The sequence below is a fragment of the Numida meleagris genome, chromosome 3, assembly GCF_002078875.1.
Source record: "Numida meleagris isolate 19003 breed g44 Domestic line chromosome 3, NumMel1.0, whole genome shotgun sequence".
Lineage (NCBI taxonomy): Eukaryota > Metazoa > Chordata > Aves > Galliformes > Numididae > Numida > Numida meleagris.
The window spans coordinates 106,424,672-106,437,305 of NC_034411.1; the positions used below are offsets into that span (position 1 = coordinate 106,424,672).

The 12,634-nt window shown below is 53.8% G+C and overlaps 2 protein-coding genes across 11 annotated transcripts in view; one reads left to right on the forward strand and one right to left on the reverse strand.

Annotated features, from left to right (window-relative positions):
• POMC (proopiomelanocortin) lies at positions 460 to 3,737 on the forward strand. The gene is made up of 3 exons (XM_021391833.1): positions 460 to 801; positions 1,849 to 2,015; positions 2,856 to 3,737. The coding sequence occupies exons 1-3, from the start codon at positions 732 to 734 to the stop codon at positions 3,474 to 3,476; spliced, it is 858 nt and encodes a 285-aa protein (XP_021247508.1). The 5' UTR covers positions 460 to 731; the 3' UTR covers positions 3,477 to 3,737.
• EFR3B (EFR3 homolog B) overlaps positions 4,317 to 12,634 on the reverse strand; it is a 45,411-nt gene continuing 37,093 nt past the window's right edge. For 9 of the 10 annotated variants that reach the window (XM_021390526.1, XM_021390527.1, XM_021390528.1 and 6 more), the window contains 10 exons: positions 12,442 to 12,517; positions 11,424 to 11,585; positions 10,854 to 10,985; positions 10,690 to 10,757; positions 9,260 to 9,387; positions 8,783 to 8,874; positions 8,189 to 8,237; positions 7,754 to 7,860; positions 7,511 to 7,560; positions 4,317 to 7,213 (listed from right to left, as the gene is read on the reverse strand). In XM_021390526.1, coding sequence (XP_021246201.1) covers positions 7,108 to 7,213; positions 7,511 to 7,560; positions 7,754 to 7,860; positions 8,189 to 8,237; positions 8,783 to 8,874; positions 9,260 to 9,387; positions 10,690 to 10,757; positions 10,854 to 10,985; positions 11,424 to 11,585; positions 12,442 to 12,517 — 970 coding nt within the window. In that variant the 3' untranslated portion in view covers positions 4,317 to 7,107. The remainder of the gene's footprint in view (positions 7,214 to 7,510; positions 7,561 to 7,753; positions 7,861 to 8,188; positions 8,238 to 8,782; positions 8,875 to 9,259; positions 9,388 to 10,689; positions 10,758 to 10,853; positions 10,986 to 11,423; positions 11,586 to 12,441; positions 12,518 to 12,634) is intronic. The other variant, XM_021390524.1, reaches the window with a different exon arrangement.

Consider the following 12,634-nt stretch of genomic DNA (forward strand, 5'->3'; position numbering starts at 1 on the left):
GTGATGTAGCTTTGTGCATCGTCCCAAAGAAGTGATGTCAACCTCTTGCACCCCACATCCGATTGCAGGAGGGGAGCACCCACATCCCACTGCAGGAGGGGAGCATCCTTTCTGCTCATCCCCATGTTGCTTGGCCCCAGTGCCTGAAGGAGCCTCCTGGCAGACCCTACAGCACTGTCTTTTGCATAGAAAGCAGCCAAGGTAAGCCCTATAGAAAATGAATCCTGCTAAGCCTTGGGTCTCTTGCTAAAGGGAAGAACCTGTAGACAAAGGCAGTCAAGTGGAGCAGAGAGTCCAGGGGTTTGGGCATGGGGAGGGGGTAGTGTGTGGTGCCATCCCAAGGGGTTTATTTTAAAAAATCCCCCTTCTCCCACCAAAAGCCAACCCCAAGCCCCCAGCACACATCTTAGCATGGAGCCATCCCATGCCTGATCCCCAAAAGGAATAGATGCCCCTATCCCAAACACCCAGCAAAGCACTTTCCATCCGACCCTCCCTCTTCCCGAAAGCTGCGAACGCAATTAGCAGCTTCACCCGGAAAACTTGGCCGGCTGGCAGGGGGATGCTAATCCCATCCACCATGGGGACAGCCACATCTGCATCGTGCCCCCCGCTGCTCATCTATTGTTCGCTACCTGGAAGGGTCTCTCCATCCCCCCCAACTCCGCCCCCCCAGAGGCCATCCAGAGGGTGGCTGCGACGCGGTGCTGGGGGTATATAAGGCAGCGGGGATGCGGGGACGTCGCAGATGCTCTCCGGGAGACAGGGACGGAGGCAGCCGTGCTCCAGCCCACGCCGCAGGTGAGACCTCAGGGATACAGCATGGCCCAGAAGGGCTCCAGTGAGGGGTGCGTGAGGGGGAAACTTTGCAAAATCTTGTTTGCGGTGGGTGGTTTGCATGGTTAGATGGATGGCAGCAAGGGGACAAAGCACCCTCATCCGTGAAATGCTTCGTGCATCCCTGCCCCCAGCCTGTGCTCCCCTTTATTCCCTGCTTTTTTGGGTTATTGCATGCTGATGTGTTACAGCAGTGGTTCCCACGGCTGCAAACCCAGCACTGCTGTGCCAGAGCCGGGATGACCCAGGCGGCTGCTTGCATGATTTTGGGGTGAAAGACCAAAAAGCACCTCCACACCCACACTCTGCCCACTCTCTGTGGGGCAGGATGAGATTTCCATTAACCCACCTACGGTTTTTTAATCATGGGATGGGGTTTTCCTCCCCTGGCTCTCCCAAGGTGAACCACGTGAGTCCCCACAAAGTTAAAAACTTGGGAAAGAGTTGGGTTTGGCACGAGCAGAGCGGGTGAATACTTCCACATGGTACTGCCACCGTTGCCACAACCCTCACTTTGCCTGAACTCACCCGGAGCGCTCCCCGCAGCGTAGCCTCCAGCTTCCAGTCTCAGCCTGGGTCCATTTTAGCAAATCCTTTGCACAGCAGCGGGGCCGTCCCCGAGCACGCCGACATCCCCTGCGCCTCCAACATCTTCCAGAGCGCTTCCCAAGCTATGATCTGATGTTATTTCCTGTAGTATTTCAGCTTGAGGGGGGGTCCGCAGGGGCTGCAGCCTGCAGGCAGCTCCACGGCGCTCTCCCCCTGCAGCAGCACTCGTCTGCCTGTGGCTCTCAGGAGGGGCAGAAATCCTCGCGGCAGCAGCTGTCACCTGCAAAGCCGGGTGTTCGCGCAGGTGACAAAGGACCTGGGATTTCGGAGGCAAAGGATGGCAACAGCAGAGCTGCAAAGGGCTGGAAGGAGGGGATGCAGTCCCAGCAGAAGCAGCAGCAGCCTCCAATTTGGGCGAATAGTTGTTTTTTTATTTTTTTTTTCCTTTTTTTTTTTCCATAGCTCCTCTGCAGTTCGGGTGCCCGTCGCTCACCGGCAGGATGCGGGGCGCGCTGTGCTGCAGCCTGCCCGTGGTGCTGGGGCTGCTGCTGTGCCACCCCGCTGCTGCCAGTGGCCCGTGCTGGGAGAACAGCAAGTGCCAGGACCTGGCCACCGAGGCCGGCGTTTTGGTAAGCGGGAGCATGGGGCTGCCCCGGGCTTGGTTTGCATTCTAACTCAAATGGAGGAGGTGACGGGGCACTGTCCCTGCTGGGTGACACACATTCAGGTGGGGTGACGCCTCAGGCACCACAGTCTGCCAGTTTCTGTGGGTTCATACCTTTTGGCTTCACAGAGTCACAGAATCCCAGAATGGTTTGGGTGGGAAGGGACCTCAAAGCTCCCCCAGCCCCAACCCCTGCCCCAGGGACACCTCCCACCACATGAGGTTGCCTGAAATCCCATCCAGGGATGGGGGACCCACAGCTTCTCCATTTCACTGCCTCACCACTTTCACTGTAAAGAACGTCTTCACGTTAGGTAAAATCAGTTCTTGAACTTGTAGCATCCCTCCTACGTGGGACAAACCAGAAATTCAGGGAGTGGCAATGGGATGGTGGTCATGGTTCATCCTCTGCAGGGGCTGAGTGTGCTCTGGGGACCCAAGACGCAGCCTCCAAGGGAGGTCCATGCCCCCCAGCGCCTTTTACATCCCTAGAGGATGGGTTGGATGCTCCATGCTCCCTATGGGGAACACACAGGGTGGCACTTGCATGGGGACCTCAGCAAAGCACGCAGCCACGGGTTGGACATTAGGAAACATTTCTTCTCCGAAAGAGCGGTGCTGCAGTGGCACAGGCTGCCAGGGAAGCGGTGGGGTCACCGTCCCTGGAGGTGTTCCAGAACCGTGGGGATGTGGCACTGAGGGACGTGGTCAGTGGGCATGGTGGGGTGGGTTGGGGTTGGGCTTGGGGATCTGAGAGATCTTTTCCGACCTGAATGATTTTATGATTGCGTTTCGCCCCACGCAGGCGTGTGCCAAGGCGTGCCGAGCTGAGATGTCAGCCGAGGCACCCGTGTACCCAGGCAACGGGCACCTGCAGCCCCTCTCCGAGAGCATCCGCAAGTACGTGATGAGCCATTTCCGCTGGAACAAGTTCGGCCGTCGCAACAGCAGCAGCGGAGGGCACAAAAGGGAGGAGGTGGCCGGCGTGGCCCTGTCCGTCGCGTCACCCCGCCGCCCCGTCGGGGACGAGGAAGATGGAGAAGGGCTGGAGCGAGAGGAAGGGAAACGCTCCTACTCCATGGAGCATTTCCGCTGGGGCAAGCCGGTGGGACGGAAGAGGAGACCCATCAAGGTGTACCCCAACGGGGTGGAAGAGGAGTCGGCTGAGAGCTACCCGATGGAGTTCCGGAGGGAGATGGCGCCCGACGGGGATCCCCTCGGCCTCTCCGAGGATGAAGAGGAGGAGGAGGAAGGCGAGGAGGAAAAGAAGGACAGCGGCTCGTACCGCATGCGGCACTTCCGCTGGCACGCGCCGCTGAAGGACAAGCGCTACGGCGGCTTCATGACCTTGGAGCACAGCCAGACCCCGCTGATGACTCTGTTCAAAAACGCCATCAGCAAAAGCACCTACAAGAAGGGTCAGTGAGCGGGGACGGCCCGCGGGGGCAGCCCAGCCCACGTGGCCCCACACAGCTTTAGTGTCCTGCTGGCATGCGTGTGTCACTTAGATCCACAGATCGCTCATTATGTCATTAATTACTACTCCAAAGCCCTCCTGCCCCGACACCGAAAGGCAACGGGTTGGGGCTGAACACACCAACGTGGCCAGGGAGCGGTGCTCATGCTGGGTCGTTTTCCTATTTTCACTGAGCTGTACAATACTGTAAATGATGGATTAAAAGAATTCTAAAAAAAAAAAAAAAAAAAAAAAAAAGAATATATATATATTTTTTGCAAGCTAGCCCTGCGTCTGCAGTGTCTCTGGGGTTGTTTCTTGCAAAGGGGCAGAGGAAATAGGGACACGGTCTAGTGGGCACGGTGGTGACGGGGTGACAGTCAGACTTGATGATCTTACAGGTCTTTTCCAACCTTAATGATTCTACGAAAATAATTCCAAGCCCAAATCCTGCAGCTGGGGACAGAAAGGCATCGCTGGGGCTGCGCTTGGGAGATGGCTGTGGGGCTGAATTTTGGCATGGGTTGCTCCCAAGGAAGGGATTCAGGCTCCCCCTGTCCCAGTAGTTATCTCCCAAGTAAACTCATTAATTGCCTGTGGCAAAACAGAAGACTTCTGGGTACGAAGGAAAGTGACGTTATTTCTAAATCATTTGCACAGAGGTGCAGTGAAAGCAGGGAGCAGCTGGGGATGTGGGACCATCTGTAAGAGCAAAAGCTGCTCCCTGTGCCAGGAATAACGAACCCTCACCATTTCCCCCAGCCTCACAGAGACCCAGGTGCCAGGAAAGTGCCAGCAGAGCAGATCCCATAAAGTGGCAACATCAACATTTATTGGAGGGTGCGTCTGGAAATACCGATGGCATCTCGGCCCTTTCACAGCCCACTCCCCTCCTGCCCTCGGCTACGCACGGAAACGACACAGTGCCCCGAAATACAGAGATGGAAACGCACACATGCACCTAACTGCCAAGTTGATAGAAATATACTTTGTCATCTATACATACACCAGTATCTAAACTAAACGGGATGTACAAACAAGTCACTTACGCTGCGTGTGTGTGTGTGTGTGTAGGGACATTTACAGGTGGAGTTTGGGTCCTGAAATGCAACGCTGAGCACAGCCAGCACCTGCTTTTGGAGGGGAACAGGGGATGTGCTGGGGGACATAGCAAGGGAACAGCACTGGGAGCAGGGAGACCACACCGAAACCCCCAGCCATGGGATAAGGTGCAGTCCTGCCCCAGGATCCCCAAGCAGTGTTGGAACCCCAGGACGTGCCCTGTGCCATCCCCATGGCAGCCAGGTTCCAAGGAGCAAGCCTTGTGCTCATCTTCCCACCTTCCTTGTGAGTTTCAAGTGGTTTGGAGGGGTCTTCCCCCCATGCACACACGATCTGGGAGTTAACTGCTTTTCCTACTGCATTCCACTAAACTTTTACTGCTTTTCATTAGCACAGCCATGGGAGCAAACCCTCCTTTGTTAAGCAGCCTCCTCCTGTTCTCAACACCAGCTCCAAAACTTCGCCCTGACAAAGCCCCAGGGGGACTAGGCATAATTAAGGGAACAAAAAGGGACAGGCTGGGAACAGAAATATGGGGGGGACTGCCAAACACTGGCTGTGGCAAGGGATAGCTGGTGGCCCTGGGCAGAAGCAGAGCCATGCTGCAATCCCAGCCCAAGACTGAAATAAACCCTTGTTTTTTCCTGTCCTCTTAAGCTAGGTCATTTCCTAAACCCGGATTACATGACAACCACACAAACAAGCGGTAACCTCGGGGCAATCGCAAACTGCACCCGCCACCAAATTAAAAAAAAAAAAAAAGAGAGAGATTGAAAAGAGAAGGATGTTAACGTGTAATTACACCTTCAAATAACTGCCTGAAGAGCTACAGTGAGAAGGGGCAGAGAAGTGAGTGGTCGCTGAAGCAATCCAGCTGAGCACAGGCAGCACCGCTGCGTCCACTGGGTTTACCTGCTGTCCCCCTGCCGCACGCAGCAGCATCTGCCACACCTCCAGTTTTGAGTTTTAGATCCTCCTGTGTCTCCTCCTGCAGTGAAGTCAGAGGCAACGTGTCCAGCTGGAAGGAAAGGGGCTGGCCCTGGGGTGACACAGGATTTCACAGCAGCCCTGATGCAGGAGGCAACGTGCTTGGCTCAGCCCAAAGCTGTCTGTCCACAGCAGAAGCTGTATGGAGAACCCCGCGGGCAGCCATAGTGCACCAAGGCTTGGAAGGCATTTGGGAGCAAGAGAGACCCGGTGAGCAACCCAATATCCCCGAGTAATCTTTTCCTCCCCATCCCTGCTATCTTCACCTCGCAATTTTTGACTCAGTAGGGCCCAAAAGGATCCCAAGTTCTCCCAAAAATGTGTTTTCTACCACATACGGCTAAAAAACTCTCAACAGCCACACATCCCCCAGTCCAAACCCAGTTTCATCCTATCACACAAGCACAGATTTGATCCACGGCCTGCCAGATGCAGGCTCTGAAGGTTGGACCCCATAAAACACCTCTCATTGCAGCAAGCTTCTAGCAGCACTGGGGTTCCTCGCAGTTAGGGCTCTTCTGATTTAAGATTGGACTTCTTCCAAAAGGATTCTGTTAAAAAATAAATCTTTTCTTCAGACAGGAATGCTAACACTGTGAAATCCCAAACTGAAAACACGAAAATAGTTGCTCAGTGTGCTGGTATGCCCAAATGTGGTTCCTATTCATGACTCACGGTTGCTCCAGGTGCCTCACTGTACAAGCACTGGCTGTGGCTGCTGGATGGGCTTCCCAAGAGCACCCTGCTGATGACACAGACAAGTCAAGCATAGCTCTTGTGGATCTCCCTTCCTCCTCCTCCTCCTCCAAAAAAGTTTTCCCAAATAAATCATGTTTTCAAGTGAGCTGGAACCAGCCAGGTTGCTGTGTATCCCAACACTGGAATGGGACAATTGCTGCCCTCCTGGCACTCCAGGCAATCCTCTTGTCCCGAGTGAAGTACCCGAAGAACTGGCCAAGCACTGGGGCAGCTGCTGGGAAGATGCAGCTCACAGGCCAGGAGCTGGATGTATGGACTGCACCCTTTCCAGTGACCTGCTCTGTGCATGAGCTCTGGCAGGATTTTGTTCCACAGCTGCCCCCAGGCTCCGGCACTCTGCACCGCACATCCCCTTTTACAATCTCACACCCTTCAGCTTCACCCCTGCACCCTCGCCAGGGGCTCTCAACACGGCTAACAGATGATCTGGGGAGGGATTCCCCAAGGAACAGCTTTGATTTACATTGGGAAGATGTACACACCCAAAGCTCTCTGACAGGAACCAGAGCATCTCCTATCCCCTCCCCAAAAACAAAATTGGAGAGGGAGGTCAGAGCAATGACACACCCTCCTGCACCACCAAACGCCCCCAAAATACTGGCAGGGGATCACTAAAGAAAGTTCATGAGACAGGTTTGTGGTGCCAATGAATCTTGGGGTAGTCTTAGTGTCCACGTCCCTATCTGTCATGCACGAGGATGCACTCTCCAGGTGGTTGGCAGTCTCTTCTCCCCAGCAGGTCCTTTGGCACAAGCTGTGCAGCAGAGGCTCTGTCCTACCAGCACAGCCATCCTCAGTACACACACAGGTCCGGGAACTTCATCTCATACACTGGGATGGAGTGGTTTTGGGGCTGGCCGTAGGCAGCTGTGATGGTGCCTGATGGGCTTGGTGGTGGCCTGAACCATGAGAGACAGAGGGAGGTGTTTACAGAGGTGTTTCAGGAGGAAGCAAAGCCTGCTGCAGAGCAGAAAACATGCACTCCTGCACCACTGCAGTTCTCCTGAGTGCCCCCATAGCAGAAGTGAATTGCAGCAAACAAACCAGAGGCTGCTCCCACCAACCCTAATCTCCTAAGCTACCACAGGTACCCCAGTCCCAGGTGGCACCCACCCCCAGCACCCGGCAAGTAACACAACTGGGTGGCTTGACTAGTCATGCTCAGCCCGGCGTGCTTGGCCATCACCCCAACTCACCGTATGGTGATCTCAAAGATCTGGTTGAGCTTGCTCTGCAGCAGCGTCGCCTGTAACAGACACAGCAGCTGCATCAGTGTGGCTGCATCCCAGGGACAACAGCAGTGCAAAATAGGACAGGCACCTCATCGGCCTTCCCCAGTCACCACAGAAGGAAGGAAGTGGCCTCACAAAATTCACAGCTGCACTGTCACCATCCCCACTGAGCCTATGTGGGGATTTAGTGCCACAGCCCCAACTCACCCGGGCGCCACAGTGAGCGGCGATCTCCTCAAACGGGGCTTTCTGAAATTTCTCCACCACTTGTCTCCTCCGCTCTCGCTCTTGCTCCTCCACGGCGACACTGTCTACTGAACCAAAGGGGAGATGGCTCTCAGCTGCTCCTCCCAGCACGGACCATCCACACTACATCCCCACCTCCCCAGCAGACAGTGCGGATTTGAGCATCACTAGTAAGCTGAGGAGAGGGTCCTCGGTGCCTGAATCTGGGACCTGATCCCAAGGGGCACCCTAGGGACGGGCACAAAGATGAAGCTGTCTGGCCATGCTGCTACCTGGGTGCAATGTCACCGTGGCAAAAGCACTGTGGATCCATCCATAGTGCACACAGGGGTGATGGTACCCGCACACCACCCACACATACTCAAACACGTCAGCCTCCACCTCTCCCTCACTTACCTATTGCCTTCTTCAGTGTCTCATATGTGATCTCTTCGGCTGGTGCTCTCTAGAGGAAGAGGAAAAGCAGATGAGGCTCAGTGTTCAGCACAAGACAGTGTTTTGGGATCACAGCAACCAAGAACCAGTGCTTCAGGCTGTATACTTGCACTGAAACACAAGCCTGTCCTTAACATACAGGCATATCCTTCCTGCCAACCTGTATTTTTAAAATGTTTTTTCAGGCTGGACTACCCTGGCCTCATACCTCCCCAAAGGCTCCTGGGACTAAGAAATGTTGACAGTGGGAAATTAAAAGTCTGCCACCCAAACAGTGGTGTGAAAACCTTCCAGACATGTAGCTCTCCTTGCACACCGGGATCTGTCAGCACCTGGAAGGGAGCATCAATGGGAGATGGGGCCTTTCTGCCCCTGATTTGCTGCCAAACATACCAGGGCTGAATCCCTGATCCCTGTGCTCATAGCCAGCAGAGCAGTTACGCATGCAGCCAAATGAAGAATTATAGAAGGCTTAATTGCACACTGTCAGGTTGCTAAAAGTGCACAGTGCCAAAGGAATGATGTGGTCTCTACAGCTTTGGTGTAACACGGTACCTGTTCTCGCTCAGGACTGTTTCTAGACTCCACTTCGACCTGCAGGGAAATGGTCTCGCCAATGCTCTTCCTCTTGGACAAGCGGTCTTCATCTGGGGAAGGACAGGATAGATAAGCTGATTTGCTGCCATCCCTCCAACTCCAGAACTGCCCCATGCCTCGTCTCCAGAGTAGCAATCAGTCTGTCCATGTGTTCACCCAAATTTACAGAACTAATCCCAGCAGAACTAAGAACTGAGCCAAACCCCGTGAGCTTTGTGACACCATCAGTCCAGCCCGCCACACACGCAGCAACCTCAGGAATCTTCTGACTGACAGATTTGTGACACAGTTTCTCTAATGTTGCACCTCTAAGGGAGGGCAGAAAAACAACAGACCCACACGTAGCACGAGAACTTCACATTCCCATTACTGTGTAGAATGAGGGACCAGTTTCCCTCCCCCTGGTTCTCCAGTACACCACAGGGTGGCACATACCGGTCAGCTGGGGGACATAGGGTGTGCTGAGCCGGTCTGCATTGTAGCCGCTGCCACCCAGCACTTCACTGATCTTGCTCTGCCAGAAGAAGACCTCCGGGCCCAGGCGGTCAAGGCTCTTGCTTAACCTATGGGGATGGAAAAAAAAAAAAAAAAGGACACGGCTATACTTCCTCTGCTTGGGAAACAGCACCAGAAGGGAGGAGGTTTCCAACCCCTTTCAGTCAGAAAGAGAAGCTCATATGGCTTCGCTTAGCGCCATCAGAGTTGGATACATCATGTTACTGAGACCAGTGAGTTAAGGAAGGTGATTATCCCAGTTTCCTCTCTCATGAGACCCCACCTGCAGCACTGTATCCAGGTCTGGGGCCTCCAGCATAAGGACATGGACCTGCTGGAGCAGGTCTAGAGAAGGCCCCGAGGATGCTGAACAGACTAAGAGCTGGAGGTATTCAGACCAGAGAAAATAAGGCTCTGGGGAGACCTTACTGCAGCTTTCCAGTACTTAGAGGATCCTGCAGGAAAGGTGGGGGGGGGTCTCTTAGTCAGAGGGTGTACTGACAGGACGAGGAGTAACAGCATTAAACTAAAAGAAAGTAAGTTAAATTAGACATTAGGAAGAAACTCCTCACTACAAGGGTCACGAGGCACTGTAACAGACTGTCCAGAGAAGAAGTGGATGCCCCATTCCTGGAGGTGTTTAAAGGCAGGTTGGAATTGGGCTTTGGGCAACCTGGTGCAGTTGGAGGTGCCTCTGCCCATGACAGGGGTTGGAATGGGACAGGCTTTAAAGATCCCTTCCTAATCAAACCATTTTAGGATTCTACCTCTGGGTACACCAGTACAAAGCCAGAGAGTACCAGGAAAGGCTCTCAACCCATCACAACAGATGTGCTCAGCAGTACAGCACCACTCCAACCTAGGGAATATCTCAAGAGAACAGAGGCACTCACTGAAAGCTGCTTCCACATATGGGACCTCACCAACAAACATGATATGTGCAAAGTGTGCCAAAGGCTATCCCAGCAGGAATGGGACAGCCCAGGTAGCCCAAGGCCGACCAGCATGCAGCAGGTGTCCCTGGGCCAGCAGGAGAGCAGCAGAAAGGCATATCACATCTGCACTCACACTGCTGGCTGGGTGGGGAAGGGATCAGCCAGCAAAGCTGATCCCGGTATACGACCAGCTCTGATGAGAGCACAAACTGTGGCAGCCAGCCCCTTCCCTGACTGCACGGCACCCTCCTTGGATCCAAAAAAAGGCTGAAAACCGCTTGACGTACTTACCACTGTGCCATGCCCAGATGGGAAAGGCAGACAAGCACAGGCAAACAAAGGGTCGATAAACTCTTTACCACCCATGCTCCTAGGAATGCTAAATCCTTGGGATCAGGAACCAGGGAAGAGGATGTTTCCAGTGAAGGTGCTTACCTGGGCCTCTCCACAAACACATCTTCAGGAAGCAAATAGGGAGCTTCCTTCTGTCGCGTCTGGATAACCTGCAGAAAACAAGCAAGGAGTCAGGCTCAAACTTCACAGGCAGCCAGGCAGGCTGCAGCAGGCAAGGCCTCAGCACCCACCCCAAGCCCTCACACCTCGTGGATGTGCTGGCAGAAGGTGGGCACGGTGATGAGCTGGCTGATGAGGTTCAGGTAAGCTGCACCAAGGGCGAAGAGTGCACAGCGGTTGTATGCCGTCAAGTTGTCTTCGTTGATCTGGGCTATCTCCTGCAGCAGAGACACAGCCATATGCCGTGGGGATGGGTAAGGTCCCAGGGTGGTTCACATCCACCTTGCAGCATGTTGCCTGCATACATCCCAGCTTTTGGAGCAGGGGTCTGGGGCATTTCAGAAGCTGGCAGGATGACCAGGGTCTCTTCCGTGCTGTGCTAATCTGATCCCATTGTGGCAGGAGAAGCCTGCACGTGAGGAACTTGTATCCCCCTTGCTCAGAGACCCCAACTCCAAAAAAAAAAACAAAAACAAACCAAACCTTCCCACGGGCTCCTTCAGTACCTCTACTGCCTCTCCCCAAGTACAGACCAGCTCTGGAGTGATAATGCCAGATAAGGTGCCAAGGAAGGGGCTCTCACTCAGCAGGCCAAGTGTCCCATTAGCATTTTGGCATTGAGTCCCAGCAGTACACTCAGCTTCCCATCCACCTACCTGCACTGCTAGCACCAGGCGGATGAGGTCCACCACAACCTCCTCATTAGCCAGCTCAATGCTGATGAGCACCAGCATGCTGTAGAGAGCCTCGTAGTGAGCCTGGATGTTGCTCTCCTCCTTGCATATCAGGTAGATGTGCCGGAAGAGCTGCTGGCTATGCTGTGGGAACACAGAGGGATGCAGTTACCTTCTAAGCAGCCTCTACAGGCAACACTACTATCAACACAAAGGGGAAAACAAAACAAAAAAAAAAAGCAGCAGGGCCCAGCAAAGGGGCTCCCATCCATGCACAAAGGAGCAGAACTCCTCCAATTGCCAAGCAAACAGAGAAAGCCCCGGGATAGGGAGCTGTGACTCCCAGGTGGTGTTTCACCACCTGCTGCTGGACCCTGATGGAGAAGAGGCACCAGCAGGTCTGAGAGCAGAGCCCAGGACAAGCAAATGCTGCTCACAGCATCAAACCCGGGGAAAAAATGCTCCTGTTGCAGAAGTATTATAGAAATGACAGCTCAGACAACAGCAGAGAAATAAAGACCTGAGCCACACTGCTCGAGAACAAGGCATGGGATAGAGCAGGGCACACTTTGGTGCAAGGGAAATGTAGCTCTTCCACTGCTTTCTGTGCAGGGGCTGCTTTGTGGTGTGTAACAGAATAAACTGATTCTCTCTTGGCCTCAAATTAGTTTCAGAGGAGTTTGCACAGAAAATATTTTAAGGTGGGAGGAAATTTTGTGTTTTTTTTTTTTTTTTAAATATTAGGCAATTTTGAAAATCACTTGATACACATCATTTGGGATACTAGCACATCATGAGGTACTCATTTCCTGGGGGCAAATAGCAGATTTTGGGGTCTACAAAGGAAGCACTGATGCAGATTGAATCCCACTGTCCTTTCCCAGGGACATCCCCAGGTTCAGTGGCCTCACTCCATGCCTCCAGTGTAGCTTGGGGAAACTGAGGCACTGTTCACACACAGGTGTGCATGAGGACAGCTTGACCCAGACTCTGACACTACCTTCTTCATGAAGACAGTATCTTGGCGCGAGCATTTTTCCACTTTCAGCTTCAGGACTGAGATGTCGCTGATGGTGCTGCAAGGAAAGGCCAAGGGGAAGGGAAAACTCAGACACCAGAGGAAGGATGTGCAATCCCCACACGCCAGCAGAGCTGCTGGCCAGGAACAAGGCGCTGGGAGGAACCAAGGGAAG